Here is a 15,519-nt window from a genome sequence, read left to right as displayed (position 1 = left end):
GCCATGACATGCCGTACTGGAGCACTGACATCACATAAAACATCAGAAAAGTAATATTTTGTTCATTTAATTTCATTTAATTAAGTAACGATTTTATATATTATATAATAATAATAAAATGTTCCATACCTGCAATCTTATCCGCCAGCCAAAACAAGTAATTAAAGGGCCTTTGTGCAATCCCTTCGAACAAGCTGTACTTGATACGGACACATATCAAATTTAATGTTTATAAATAATAACTTAATCTATAAAGTGCCTCTGTGTCTCTACTCAAAATTTAACAGTGTTTTATTAGGATCTTATGCAAGGAAACCTATGTTTCAGAACAAATTTCTGAAACTATCTATGGGAAGACTCGTTGCTAAATTCAAATAAATAGGATTAAAAAGTTTCAAATGTCTATGTGCCTGAGTTCTTACAAACCTTTTTGTTTTTTAAAGGCATGAGTTAAGATTATAATTATTTGACTAATTTTGGGTAGATTGGCCACTTTAATATCTAGTTGTAATGAGCTTTTCTAATTACAAACATTAAAGTTTTACTTTAACTGACACCCATCTTACAATGATGCCATAGCAATACTAATAAAGCAAAAAAGTTATTAATATAACCATTTATTATTGCTGTAGCCGAGGCAAAACATCAGTCTGGGTCAGTTTCTTCTCAGCCCTAAGGATGAACATAACAAAATGGGTTGTTAAAGCGGTGGTATGCCCTCAGAGGCACAATATAATTGCTTGGCTGTACTTTCTCGCTCCTATTTCCTTACAAATGAGTTTTAACAGTGTTTGCCTCTCTTGTCTCAATCTAGGCTAAATGCATACAATATGGAATAGCATTTCATTGACGAACACATAACCTGGAATTTTGTGTTTGTCTATTTTGTTTCCATCTCGGAGTCCCATCCTTTGTTGGAGAGTGACCAAATCTTAACATAAGATATCTATCCCTTAAAACCGGTTTTAATTGGGAGGTTAAATAGGGTTGGGGCTCGGTTTTATTATATTATCACAACAAAATACACCTGGGGGTCACAAAAAAGAGTCAAAACAGAGTGGATCACAACACCAATGCTACACAAAAGACACCAGTGAGAACATCATCCGTGTTAATAAAATGCAGGCCACGTTGAGGCTCAAGAGCATATGGAGAAATAGTTCCCATCAGAAGCCACACTGTACCGCCCTCTTTCTCATCATTTGGATTCTCCTCACCCAGGAGACAAAACGGCCGGTCAGATGTTACCGTGACCGATATGTGTGAGATAAGGGGTGGTGTATATAGTACAAAAAATTGGACGTGGCTACTGTAAAGGCAGTGTTAAAGTGGTAAGAGTGTTAAGTGAGGGAAGATGTAAAATTAGGTGATCAGGTGGACAAACAACATTTATTAGTGTCTCCCAATCCCTAAGGTTTAAAAAGCAAGTGTAAGTGCGGGTTTTAAATAATCACCGTACTCAATAGTGGTCAACATGTTTCTGCATTATATTGAACATAGTTTCAAAATGCATTCTTCAGGACCGAAAAAATAAAAACACTGCTGCTTAGATTAAAGAAAATAAGAACAATATCACCTGACCTTCAGGTATATACTCAACCGTATACTGTTGCATCACACGGTATTAGATCCACACGGCAAGACAAACAAAATAGAAAAAAGAACATGAATATGTCATATTCCTATGAATTATATACTGTGATGAGTGCACATTCACATGTATAAAGACAAACATTGCCAATTGGCAGACTCACCCAAATATGATGGTTGAGAGGCTTCACCCCACCTGGCTACAGCGCAGGTATGAGGAGCACCGCTCTACAAAGAATTCACAAGTAACATCTTTAGAGCAAAAAATCAAAAGATAAATGAGTTCACAATATGGCATATTGCTCTATACGTCCTTCACAGTCCACATTAGTGAAAATGTGGACCATCCCACTAGCACTCGACTCCATCCGTCCGACAATGACAGACCAAGTCTGAGTTAAAAATGGCATTGTTATAAAAAGCTAAGCATTTTGAGAACTGAGCTTGTCAGCGTATAAATTCACTGGTCGAGTGAAAACCCCTTAAATGTCAACCTGATCGCTTCTAGGCATCGCGCTTGTGGTGTAAATGGTCAGCGTGATGGAAATCAGGCAGCCAGAGCGCGATGGGCGTTCCAGCGCGTTAGTGCGCCGATCCTGGTGGTGGCGCGATCGGTATCTAGCAGCGCGTTGTCAATCAGGCAGCGCGCTCAGAAAAGGCTAGCGCTCGCTTACCTGTCCGTCGATGTCTCCTGGCAGTCAACTGTACTGCTTGGGGGGGCACCGACGTATCTTCCAAGAGGACTGATATGCACTTCCTCATTGCGCATAGCAAGGAGGCAATCACGTGGTATGATCACGTGATCACAGGCATGCTGGGATATGTAGTCCCAAACAGAAATAGTACATAATACTGAGGTCGATATTGGGACTAATCGCCCTTGGACACAGAAAAGATTCACTAACTGCAACAGCAGTAATCTTATATACCTGATAACCTGTCCATGCCTTTTGCGATACGTCGGTATGACGACCCGGAAAATCAGGACAAGGTTACAAGAACATAAAAGCACAGTGCGGTGTAAGAAACAAGCTACCCGTCTCACCGCACACTTCTTGGAAAAGGGACATGGTCCTGAAGATTTCTGTTGGACTGTTCTAGAACAACCGCAAATACCCCTATCCTGTACTGACATCAGCAGGTTCCTCTTCAAAATTGAACAGAAGTGGGTGTACCGCCTCAACAGTGACAAAGAGGGACTTAATGAACCCATTCCCTGGATGTCCCTGTGAGGTCTCACTACAAAACACGAACTTTGAAATAGTCAACTACATGGGTTTTCGCTAGTTTTTTGCTCTACCTCTTAACTCCCCCATCTTTGTTAGGGGTTACCTATTTGATTTCCCTGGACATATAACTTGCGCATAGACCTATCTGTCTGGTAGTCTATATTATGTACTATTTCTGTTTGGGACTACATATCCCAGCATGCCTGTGATCACGTGATCATACCACGTGATTGCCTCCTTGCTATGCGCAATGAGGAAGTGCATATCAGTCCTCTTGGAAGATACGTCGGTGCCCCCCCAAGCAGTACAGTTGACTGCCAGGAGACATCGACGGACAGGTAAGCGAGCGCTAGCCTTTTCTGAGCGCGCTGCCTGATTGACAACGCGCTGCTAGATACCGATCGCGCCACCACCAGGATCGGCGCACTAACGCGCTGGAACGCCCATCGCGCTCTGGCTGCCTGATTTCCATCACGCTGACCATTTACACCACAAGCGCGATGCCTAGAAGCGATCAGGTTGACATTTAAGGGGTTTTCACTCGACCAGTGAATTTATACGCTGACAAGCTCAGTTCTCAAAATGCTTAGCTTTTTATAACAATGCCATTTTTAACTCAGACTTGGTCTGTCATTGTCGGACGGATGGAGTCGAGTGCTAGTGGGATGGTCCACATTTTCACTAATGTGGACTGTGAAGGACGTATAGAGCAATATGCCATATTGTGAACTCATTTATCTTTTGATTTTTTGCTCTAAAGATGTTACTTGTGAATTCTTTGTAGAGCGGTGCTCCTCATACCTGCGCTGTAGCCAGGTGGGGTGAAGCCTCTCAACCATCATATTTGGGTGAGTCTGCCAATTGGCAATGTTTGTCTTTATACATGTGAATGTGCACTCATCACAGTATATAATTCATAGGAATATGACATATTCATGTTCTTTTTTCTATTTTGTTTGTCTTGCCGTGTGGATCTAATACCGTGTGATGCAACAGTATACGGTTGAGTATATACCTGAAGGTCAGGTGATATTGTTCTTATTTTCTTTAATCTAAGCAGCAGTGTTTTTATTTTTTCGGTCCTGAAGAATGCATTTTGAAACTATGTTCAATATAATGCAGAAACATGTTGACCACTATTGAGTACGGTGATTATTTAAAACCCGCACTTACACTTGCTTTTTAAACCTTAGGGATTGGGAGACACTAATAAATGTTGTTTGTCCACCTGATCACCTAATTTTACATCTTCCCTCACTTAACACTCTTACCACTTTAACACTGCCTTTACAGTAGCCACGTCCAATTTTTTGTACTATATACACCACCCCTTATCTCACACATATCGGTCACGGTAACATCTGACCGGCCGTTTTGTCTCCTGGGTGAGGAGAATCCAAATGATGAGAAAGAGGGCGGTACAGTGTGGCTTCTGATGGGAACTATTTCTCCATATGCTCTTGAGCCTCAACGTGGCCTGCATTTTATTAACACGGATGATGTTCTCACTGGTGTCTTTTGTGTAGCATTGGTGTTGTGATCCACTCTGTTTTGACTCTTTTTTGTGACCCCCAGGTGTATTTTGTTGTGATAATACTGTATTTTGGGGCATGCACCTGGTCGGTCGGTAAACTCGCCCTCAGACCCTACTCTCATTGTTTGTTGTGTGCTCGGTTTTATTATACCGGTAATTAACCAACCAAGCATGCTTTTTTTTAAATCACCTCCTTATCCAATACACGTGATAAAAAATAGTTGATTGATTTAACATCTGCTTCAAAACAATGTTGTTTCTATCCAAGTGCTCCAAAGACGGGAACTTAAAAGAGTTTAGGCTCTCCGTTAAATAGGATCTCCAAGCACTAGCAAAGTCTTTATTTATTATTTCTTGCCAGCACAAGTTGACAAGAGAGTCGGAATCTGATAGATAAAACAAAAATAGACATGTTATGAATGCGGATTGTCTCATCAGAGTTTGGCTTATTAGCCCAAACTTTAGTCTGTCATTGAGATTATTTTAGGGAGGAGAGCAGTAAGTTGAAACCTAAAGTCACTCGGCAACAATCCAGGACAAGTTCTCTTACGATGAAAGGTTGCCTTGGGGACAATTTGAACAAGTGGATTAAGAAGTATGTTTAAAAAGCAACATTCATTTCCCAGGTGAGCAGATAATTATATCTTCTTGTGGATGCTGGTGCTTGCACAGTAGATGATTGGTGATGAGACACATTGTGACCCCCTTGTGTACAATCCATACACCTGAACTGTAAAGACTCCGGGGCCGATTCACAGAACTAACTTAAGACAAAATCCTAAACTTACAACTTTTCCTATTCACAGAATGCAATTACGATTTTTGGTATTCACAGAATGAACTTAAGACAGACTTAAGACAAACTTGAGACAGACTTAAGACAAACTTAAGACAGACTTAAGACAGACTTAAGACAAACTTAAGACTAAATTCTAACTTAAGTCTGTCTTAAGTCTGTCTTAAGTCTGCCTTAAGTTTGTCTTAAGCCTGTGTTAAGCTTGTCTTAAGTCTGTCTTAAGTTTGTTTTAAGTCTGTCTTAAGTCTGTCTTAAGTTAATTCTGTGAATACCAAAAATCGTAAGTGTATTCTGTGAATACCAAAAGTTGTAAGTTTAGGATTTTGTCTTAAGTTAGTTTTGTGAATCAGGCCCTCCCTATATATGATTACTCGTTGAGAAAGGTTTCCAGTATGTCATTCACACGACTGTTTCAGATGGTAATCAGAACTGTTAGGCTGGATAGAGGCTAGAACCTTTAGTTGGACCAAAAATGAGTGATGGAAAGGTTTTTGTGGAGCAGGTAAATTGCTTCCAAGGATAAGAAATCAGAGGGCCTAGTGATGCACTTCACCATTAAGTGGTCAAAGGATTTATAGATTGAATTTCTGATTGCTTTGTAGCGCCTCAAGCTGGTGGAAATAACATCCGGACCTCTACCCCGATGATCGTCTCCATTCCAGAGAGAGGTAGGTCAGAGTGAAGTTTGGTGTGAATTTCTTGTGTAACAAGGCCTGTGTTTTGCATATTATAGGTGATTTTCATGGTTGAAGCATGAATTTCATGTCACCTTTGGTGACTGACAAGCACTGAGCTGGACTTGTTAGTATGGGGAGCAGCAACCAGCACCCCAAAATGTAGGCACTCAGAAATTCAGATCACCCCAAAGTTTACCTTTAGGGGTTCCGCTTCAATCCTCAATCTATCAATAAAGAACCACATCCTCATTATCAGACCTAACATTAATCTAGCCAAGTATAAATAATTAACTGGGAACATTCAGTAACTGAGTTCTAGATCAGGAATAGTTCAAGGGTTTTATTACAAAATCTCAAAATCAAGGGGTACAGAGTGATGCAAAATATGCTGTGAAGTCTCAAATGCATAATACATAGTCAGACATCCAATTATTCTAAGTCCCAAATGAACAGCTAAATTATAAGTGGAAAGGACAGAGTCCTTGGTAGAAAAGGAAAGTCATCTCATTATAACTGATATAATCACAAAGGAAACCAACAGCATCTCTGGCAGAAAAGGAAAGGCCTCTCAATAAATAGACATAGCCCATACTAAACAGGAATGTCTTCTGGCTCACCTAAAAAAAAGAATTTTTATACACAATTTCACAGCAATCAACCCCTTTGCTGCCCCACCTTGCCCCCCCACTTCCCCCTGCCCAAACCCTTTTTTTGCTATTTGGGATATTTCATGCTTAGGCCCCATACCTTTTTGTCGACATAAGGTATCCATGCCTGTAGGAAAGTTAATAATGCTTTTTATGGTTACCCCCACTGTTTCCCTGGTAATATGCTGTTTCTGACTAGCCTGACTTTGACCCTGCTAATCAGGACCCCATCTATATGCTTTCTCTCCTCAATGAGTTATAGTGAGTACTTAGGTACACCCCAAATTGGTCACTGGTGTATCCTTATAAGACCCTGGTATATTATACAGGTATGCAGGGCATAGGTACCCCAGGGGTCGTCCATGGGCTAAAGCATGTATTATGCCACCCATGAGAGACCACTCAAACTGTGAATACAGGCCTGCCATTGCAGCCTGTGTGAGCTGGTGCTAGCACCACTTACAGCAGATATAGGTTTCTCTATATCTAAGGTCACTGCACTTAAAACCTATAAGTCACCCCTAAAGCAGTCCTTTTAATCCTGTAGGCAGGGTGCTCAGTTCAAAGTGTGAGGGTGCCCCTGCAAAAGCGGGACACCACTCCGAATTTCGTAGTCCATATTCCCGCGGTGTAAGTGCATCAGCCATTATGATATATAGAGGGGCCAAGCGTTATTACGCAATTACCATCTTTAAACTGGCTGTAATGAACCCTGTCTTGTTTGGTATCAAACATGTTGTAATCATATCTCCCACACCGTGAACGGTGTGGGATTTATGATTTCAGGCACCTCCGTGAGGCCCTCAGTGTTCCCGGTACCAGTTTTCCAGGATCAGATAGCAACCAGAGACATGTTTCTGCCCTTCTGCTGCTGAGCCAAGCTTGAGCAGGGGAAGGCAAAACAATAGATATACTGTCACATGGAGGTGTGACCACCTCCCAGATAGGATTTAGAGTGTTGGGGTTGGGTGGGCATGCATACCAGCACCACTGAGACTGCTTGACGAGCACACTTGGTGCCCTCCTGGCATACTCCAGTTCAAACCAATTCTGAGAGCTGTTGACTCCCACTCTGGCGTGAAACTGGACAAAGGACATGGAAGTACCCTCCCCACTGTCCAGCCCCTCCTCTGGGAGGGACAATTGAATTGTCCCAGCCCATTCCTTAGGGTACTTAAGGGTTTACCTGTGGGTGCGTCCCTAGATTTGTTGTGGGATAAGATCTAGATCTGACACTACTTCTCCTTTGACCGTCTGGGCACTCTGGACCTCCATGGACTTTGCTCTGGGCACCAAGACTGCAACTGGGAAGACTAATACTGCTCCTGGTCTCATAGTCCTGCTCGCCTTCTGCAAAGTCTGTGCCTGTGCTTCAAACAGGATCCTCCCAAGGCCTGTGGACATCCAATACACCTGAAGGAATCTTCCTTGAAGTGAAGGAGTCACTTCCCTGCATCTGCAGGCACCGCAACAAATCTGATCAGTCTGCTGATCCTGGGCTCCCACTGACTCAGCAACACAGGTGGTGGTTCTTCAACTCCGCCAAGGCCTACACTGTCTTCTCACTGAGTTTGAGACCAGTATCCCTAGTTGGAACCGCAGGAACTAAACCAATTTGCACCACGTTAACTTGTCATTGCAAATGCTTATTGGCTCTCTTCCTCAGAGATCTTTGGGCTCCAAGTAGACTCAACCTCAATCATCTCCTGTGACTAAGATATTCCTCTTCACCACATCTCTTGCACTGTGGACCTGCGTCTTTGTCAAACTGCTCGAGGTCTTCTTGCGACTCCAGTGCCTCCATCCCGTGGGTCCTTTTGAGGGTCTTCTTTGACTCCAGTGGGAACCCCTGATTGCTCGGGCCTACTCTGACTCCCCTGCTTGTTGTGAATCTCTTGGACCTTGCTGATCTCGACACTACACCTTTTTTTTGCTTGCCAAGTTGTTTGCAGTTGCCAAGGCTTGTTGGTGTTCCAGACGGACACCGACCCCTCAACTCTCGACATCTGATGTGGGTCAGCTTGTGAACAGCTCCTGGTCTTCCATAGCATTGCCTGGTCCACACACAGCTGCAGTTGCAAGGTCACTGTCAACTCTCCTGCAACACCCGATATCGGTGGGCATTTGTCATCCATGCCTCCTGGTCACTTCTGAGTGGCATGAACTCTGTCTCCTCTGCTTGCAGGTACTTCTCATCATGAATCCACATTTGGGTTCCACCGGACACTTTCCCCTTCTTTTCCAGCGGCATCCTCCCTGCGAAATCTAGTTAATGAAGAGAAAGACGTTGGCTGGTAGTTCAACGTAGTTTATTTCAGGAGGTACCAAATAAGGAATATACGACCCCAGCCACAGCTGACAAGCTCCGTCATCTCCGGTGACAGCTACAGCCCGGCGCTCACCTTAGAACGCTCACAGCCGTGACATTCTGCATGATGTCACACGGCGCGTTCCAAAGCGGGTGGAGAGGCAGGGGGTAGTGGGCAAACGCCCCATGACTATAGGCGGGCGATACCACACATCCCCCTTCCCTACATAACACAAAACAAGATCAACACATTTGAACAGCATGTGAACAATAGTCGCGCTACCTGGTTGCATATTGCTCTAGGTATCTGGTATGAACTAACCACCCTTTGGCTTGCTCCGCAAACAGTGTGGGAAAACACATTTGAGCATCCTGTGAGCAACAGTTGTACTACCTAGTTTCATATTGCTCTAGGTATCTGGGACGACTAACCACCCTCTGGCTAGTTCTACGGGTAGAGTGGGATGACCCAAAACGCTCCCTAGCAGGCAGTTCGCCCCGCGTCCGAGGTTTGTCTTCCCTCCTGACCTTAGGGTTTTTGTCTTCAAGGGGAGGCTGATATCTCACTACTCTTCCCAGATTCCAAATCTTCCCCTCCTGAGTTTTCACAGCATTTTAAAATATTTTGACAATCCTTGTGGGCTTGGTAAACTCAGACCAACTTGCTCTGCCTGTAGGTGCTTTGATTTTTATAACATCTCCTACTTTGAACCCCACCTCTTTTGTGGAGTGTAATTTATCAAACATTTCGTTTCTCTCTATCATGGCTCTGCGCTGTCTGTCTAACCCTTTTGACTCTCTATAGTGATCTTTCCTTCCTTTGTGCCACCCCATCCATCCCGGTTAGAGTTTGGTATTGGGCCTTCTCGCCCGGAGCAATTCAAAGGGGGTGGCCCCCGTCGTCTGGTGTGGAGTCAAACGGTAGGCTTCCAGACGCTTCACAATTTCTTCCCTCCAGTTCAGTCCATTGGTTTTCGCTAACTGGATGCTTTCAATGAGGGTCCTGTTGAACCGCTCGACCATCCCATTGGTCTCAGGATGGTAAAGCGCGCAGCGTTTGTGTTCAATCCCATTCTTCTCGAGGAAGTCTCTCATTTCCTTCGAACATAGTCGTACTCCATTGTCTGTCAACAGACTACTGGGAAGGCCTTCCCTGAGGAATAGTTCTTGTAGGAACTCGATGACCGCTTTCGTAGGGATACGATTTTTTATCTCTGGCCACCTAGAGTGTAGATCCATAAGCACTAAGATATACGGTGTGCGTATCTGCCCCGTCAGTGGACCTATTATGTCCAATGCCACTTCTTCCCATGGCCCTGAAGGGAGTGGCCTGCACTGCATGGGAGGTGTATGCTGTTTCAAGACTTTGTCGCTAACAGTACATGTAATATAGTCTCTTACCTTCCTCTCAATCATGTGGTCAATGCACGGCCCCCAGTAGTCTTCCCGCATCCTCTGTTTGGTCTTGGTGATGCCCAGGTGTCCTTCATGGGCCAAATCTACCAGTTACTCTCTCACAGTTTTGGGCGGGATCAACCTTGTTCCACGGAACAGACATTCGTCAACGACAGATAGTTCCTCCCTGACCATCCAGAACGGGCGCAGAGTTTCGTCTTGTTTGTCTTCGTGTTTCCAATTTCTTTTTACTCTCCTGCACACTTCCATCGGCTGGTCATCTGCCCTAAGGGCTTCTTTCCAAGAGTCTTCTCCAATGGCCCCTTGAGTATTCACACAAACCTTTTCAGTTTGAAAATCATCCTTGTCTTCTCCATTCTTGTCGCCAGACTCATCTTCTTCCTTTTCTTCCACTCGGCGTGAGAGGCAGTCTGCTGCTAGATTCCTTGTCCCAGGTACATATTCGACGCAGAATGTATATTCCTGGAGGTTTACAACCCAACGTCTGATTCTGCTCGAGATCGCGTCGAGGCCCTTCTTGTTGAATACTTCGACCAAAAGCTTGTGGTCTGTTTGCAGGTTGAACTTAATTTCCCAGATGAAGTCTCTGAACTTGTTCATGGCCCAGTGTACCGCCAAAGCCTCCTTCTCGATTACCGAGTAGTTGATCTCGGACTTCCACAGGGATCTCAATGCGAAGGCTATGGTCTCCTCACCACACGCCCATACTTGTGTAAGGACTGCCCCGAGCCCTTTCGCACTCGCGTCGGCTGTCACCACCGTCTTTCTATTCGGTATGAATGCTTTAAGGCTGGGTGCCTCTGCAAGTGCTGTCTTCACATCTTCAAATTCTTTCTGGCACTCCTCGTCCCAGCTGAAACCTACATCCTTCTTGAGCAACCGGTGTATGGCATAAGTCCTGCTCGCAAAGTTCTGCACGAATTTGCTGTAGAATTCCAGCATTCCCATAAACGATTTTATTTCTTCTTTGTTTTTCGGTGGCATCAGGTTGGTTATGGTGTTCTGGAGTTCGGCTTTAGGACGGATTCCACCTGGTGTCACCTTGTGTCCCAAGAAGTCTAGTTCTTTGCATCCAATCCTGCACTTTTCTTTCTTCACTGTGAGGCCTTGAATTCTGAATCTCGCCAGCACTTGTCTCAACCTTGCGTTGGGTATGCAACGTTTACAACAAATTTTTTACAACGCACTACCATTACAATGCAGGTATTACCACGCATACCATTACAACGCATTGCGATGGGGGGCGCTCTAGGGTAAGTAATAAGTTTAATTTTCTATCCAGCACCTTCCCTAGTGTCCACGGGGACTGGAGTTGGAATAGAAAATTATACTTACCACTATCCAGCACCTCTAAGCGCTATGCGTTGTAACGGTATTCGTTGTAAATACCGCGTTGTAAAGGTATGCGTGGTAAAAGTATGCGTTGTAACGTCATACACCCTTGCGTTGTGTTGTTCATTATCTGTGCCAAAAACCAACACATCGTATTGATAACACAAGACGCCAGGAATGTCTCTCAGAATGCTGCTCATGATCGTTTGGAATACAGCCGAGACTAGCCCGAAGGGCATTCTCTTGAACTTGAAAGCTCCCATTGGCATTACGAACGCTGCAAGTTCCTGTGAGTCTTCATGGAGCCTGATTTGGAAGTAGCCCTAGGTCAGATCTAATGTTGAGAATACTTTTGCTCCTTCCAACATGCTCATCATTTGTGTGATATTGGGCAGCGGGAATTTGTCCACCACGACCTCCTTGTTCAGTGCCCTGAGGTCAATGCATAGGTGGACCGATCCATCTTTTTTCCTTGCTGCGACGATCGGCGCCAGCCATTCTGTTTCCTCCACCGCTTCTATTAAGCCTAGGTTGCATAATTTTTCCAGTTCAGTCCTAACTGCCTCCTGGATTGCTTTGGGGAGGTTCATGACTTTAGCTACGACAGGTACTGCGTGCTTTTTCAGTTTTATCTTGGGGGAGTAATTCTTTAGGCACCCCAATTCGCCACTGAACACTTCTTTGACCTCTGCCTCGATGTTGTCCCAAGTTTCCTCTACTTCCTGCACTGAAATTTGTGGGGTTTTGTTTGGGTTAAGGTTTACGCCTAATTCTTTTTGGGCTTGCCACCCCAGTATGTTGTCCCCCAACGAGGACACATAGATCTTAGACACCGTCAGTCTATCTTTATACTCTACTGTGCCCCAGAAGTAGCCCTTCATGCTAATGGGTTGTCCACCATAGCCCCCGGCCTTACATTCATTTTGCTCAACTTGGATCTACCTTTGGCCACCCTTTCAAATTCTTTGGAATTAATGATTGTTATTTTGGAGCACGAGTCAAACATAGTTTCTACTCCAGTCTCTTCGACCTTTATGGTGTCTTTAGGATTGCTGACTTGACCACTCTGCACCTGCCGGACGATTTCATCACACACCCTAGTAGTGTTGTCCTTTCCTTGCTTCCTATAACCCTGACCACTCCTGCAGTACTGTCTAAAGTGACCTTTCATGCCACACTTGCTACACGTGTATTTAAGTGCAGGGCAATCTTTGTCACTCGCCATGTGCCCTTGCTTCCCACACCTATAGCAGTTGCCTTTGAAAGACCACCCTGCTTTGCTCTCCTTCTGCTCTTTGTGCACTATCTTCTGTTCTTTTACTTCAAACACACTGTCGCTTTCTGCCACCACTTCGCTCACCTTAACCTTGCTCTCGCTTGCCTTACTTTCACTGTCCTGTTTAATTCCACTTACACACTGCATCATGTGTTCCACTTGCTTAGCAACTATAAGTACCTCTCTTAGTAGTGGGTCATCTTTTAGCCACAACTCCTCACGCACACGTTCAGTCCTGCATGTTAATACAAACTGGTCCCTGATTCTTTCATCACAAGCACCCCCAAACTTGCATGTGGCAGCCAGTTTGCGTAAATCAGAGATGAAGTCTTCGATAGATTCCTCCTCCTTCTGCCCTCTTTTACCAAAATGGTATCTTTCCATAATAGTGCTAGTTTTTGGGAGGTAGTGTAAGTCTAGTTTTTTTATACTTATTTTGAATTCATTCAAACCCCTAGCTTCATGTGCACCTAGCTCTGGGAGATGCTCCAACACTTCTTCACCCTCCGCCCCCAAATAATACGATAGCAAAGCCACTTTTCTTTCCAACCCCAGATTCGGTCCGCAGACAACTGCATAGTTCATGAAGACCTTTTTCCATTTTATCCAACGGATGGTGGGCTCCCCTGGACTCGATAGAAAGAAAGGGGGTGGCGTTACAATTTGCATGCTTTCCAATGTAATTTCTTATGCTAACACACCAGTGGTTTTAGTAATAACCACCCAGTTGGGTTGTAAATGCGGACTAAGAATTTTGATCAACACAGAACAAACACACTTCGTTACTTCAGGAGTTCTCAATAATCACCCCACTGCATGTATAGTTGTGATTAACTGAGCAAAATGTAGAAGAAAAATAACAATTACACTTTGTATATCCACTAAAATTTTGGGGATATTTCTCTAATCCTCAGAATGACAGTTTCCTCTACAAGTTGGCAGATAACGGTTAATATATCCTGGAGCCCACTAGATGGCGCTGTTCCTCAATGTTAATATTTCCTGAACGGGTCTCTCTCACATTGTGCAAAATCCCTGTCTTTTACCACGGTGCCATCTCCTTCTGTGTGGCAGAAGCTTCCAGACAATGGTGTGGGCACACCCCTAGTCACAGCTGACAAGCTCCGTCATCTCCGGTGACAGCTACAGCCCCGCGCTCACCTTAGAACGCTCACAGCCGTGACATTCTGCATGATGTCACACGGCGCGTTCCAAAGCTGGTGGAGAGGCAGGGGGTAGTGGGCAAGCGCCCCATGACTATAGATGGGCGATACCACACTCCCGAAGTCCTCCATTGAGTATGACAGCGGTTTCGACGCCACTTCGCACCTATGCACCCGGCTTCCCTGATGTAGGTATCCTGGTACCTAGGGTATCCATGGGTTGGGTGGCTCATCAACGTATGGTCTTCTATTGGGATTCTTCATGGACCACTGGGAAGGGTCCTTCTTCTTTAAAATTACAACCACGACTTACCCATTTGCTTGAATTGAGCATGCAGTCATGTTCCCAAACTGCCCACAGTCTCAGTGGGGTTCCTGGTTACTTACCTTGGGTGGTTCCTTGGGTCCCCAGCACTTCTACATCTTCTGGGTATAGTCTTGACTTGAGTCGTGGTTTGCATCCCACTATTTTAGTGTATGGATTGGTCTCCCCCTGGCGACCGCTGTGTATTCCTGCAACTTACCTGTTTTATTTGCAAAGTATTGTGTGTACTTTGTAATTCTCCGAATTGGAGATGTTTGTATGTGTCAGTGAGTGTCTTATAAGAAATATCTATTTTTATAAATACATTGTGCGGTTCTTTTTCATTTAATCCATAAAAGTAATATTACTTTCTGGTAAAACAAGCTGCTTTGCACTCCTTCTGGGCTAAGCCTGGAGGCTATTCTCCAAAGCTACCACTTAAAGAGCTTTCTAAGGTTGTCTAAGACCACTAAAATCACCACTTCCGTAAGTGAGCACCATATACTAAGCCAGCCTCCCATACTAGTCAGCAGCGATTGAGATTCAAGACTGCATTGTTTTACCAGCTAATCATGGTGTGGAATAACTGAATAACAATCACTAATATTAAGCACATATAATACAGCTTAGAATGAGTACGTTCTACTGAACTTAGAGTTGAGTAGTTAAGAGTCTGGCACAACCCTTTCTCCAACCTCAGGGAGTTTAGCTTCCACGAGGGTAGGTAGGTGCAACACCTCACTACACCTAGAGCCATGTCTTTAGTTGGGAGACCAGTGTACCCAAGTCAACTAAGTACAGTGGTCTAAAGTTTCAGGAACTAAGGCCCCTGTGTAGCCTTAGGAAGATAAAGACAGGTTGCAACCCCACCATTCGCCTGCTCTTTGAACTGCTGCACCAGGATGACAAACATCCAGGAGGAGCAGATTAACAGGATCATGTGGGTGCAGATACTCTTGAAGAGGGAGCACCATTGCTTACCCTAGTGACCTCAATTCAGAGTATGGGCAAGTGGAATCAAATGAGCCCAACCTGCTACCCTCTGACCCCTCAGGTAATAGGTAAAGAAGACAGACAAATGGGTCCGCACCAGGGTCAAGCAGAAAAGCCATGGTAATGGAGGTGACCAGAATAAGAAAGATTCTTCTAAACCACAGAATAAAGGTGGGGACAAGTATAAAGATAAAAAGGAGGGGCCCCACATACCTGCATTTGCGTGTGAGCCCCAAAATTTCAAAAAGATACCA

At 44.4% G+C, this 15,519-nt stretch overlaps 1 protein-coding gene across 2 annotated transcripts in view; it reads left to right on the top strand.

Annotated features, from left to right (window-relative positions):
- LOC144824398 (uncharacterized) overlaps positions 1–15,519 on the top strand; it is a 150,717-nt gene that overhangs the window by 42,091 nt on the left and 93,107 nt on the right. For both annotated transcript variants that reach the window (XM_078683508.1, XM_078683507.1), the window contains exon 3: positions 5,752–5,817. In XM_078683508.1, coding sequence (XP_078539634.1) covers positions 5,752–5,817 — 66 coding nt within the window. The remainder of the gene's footprint in view (positions 1–5,751; positions 5,818–15,519) is intronic.

This window comes from Lissotriton helveticus, chromosome 3_1 (genome assembly GCF_964261635.1).
Source record: "Lissotriton helveticus chromosome 3_1, aLisHel1.1, whole genome shotgun sequence".
Taxonomy (NCBI): domain Eukaryota; kingdom Metazoa; phylum Chordata; class Amphibia; order Caudata; family Salamandridae; genus Lissotriton; species Lissotriton helveticus.
The sequence above is the reverse complement of the archived record's forward strand: the minus strand, read 5'-3'. Positions and strand labels throughout refer to the sequence as shown.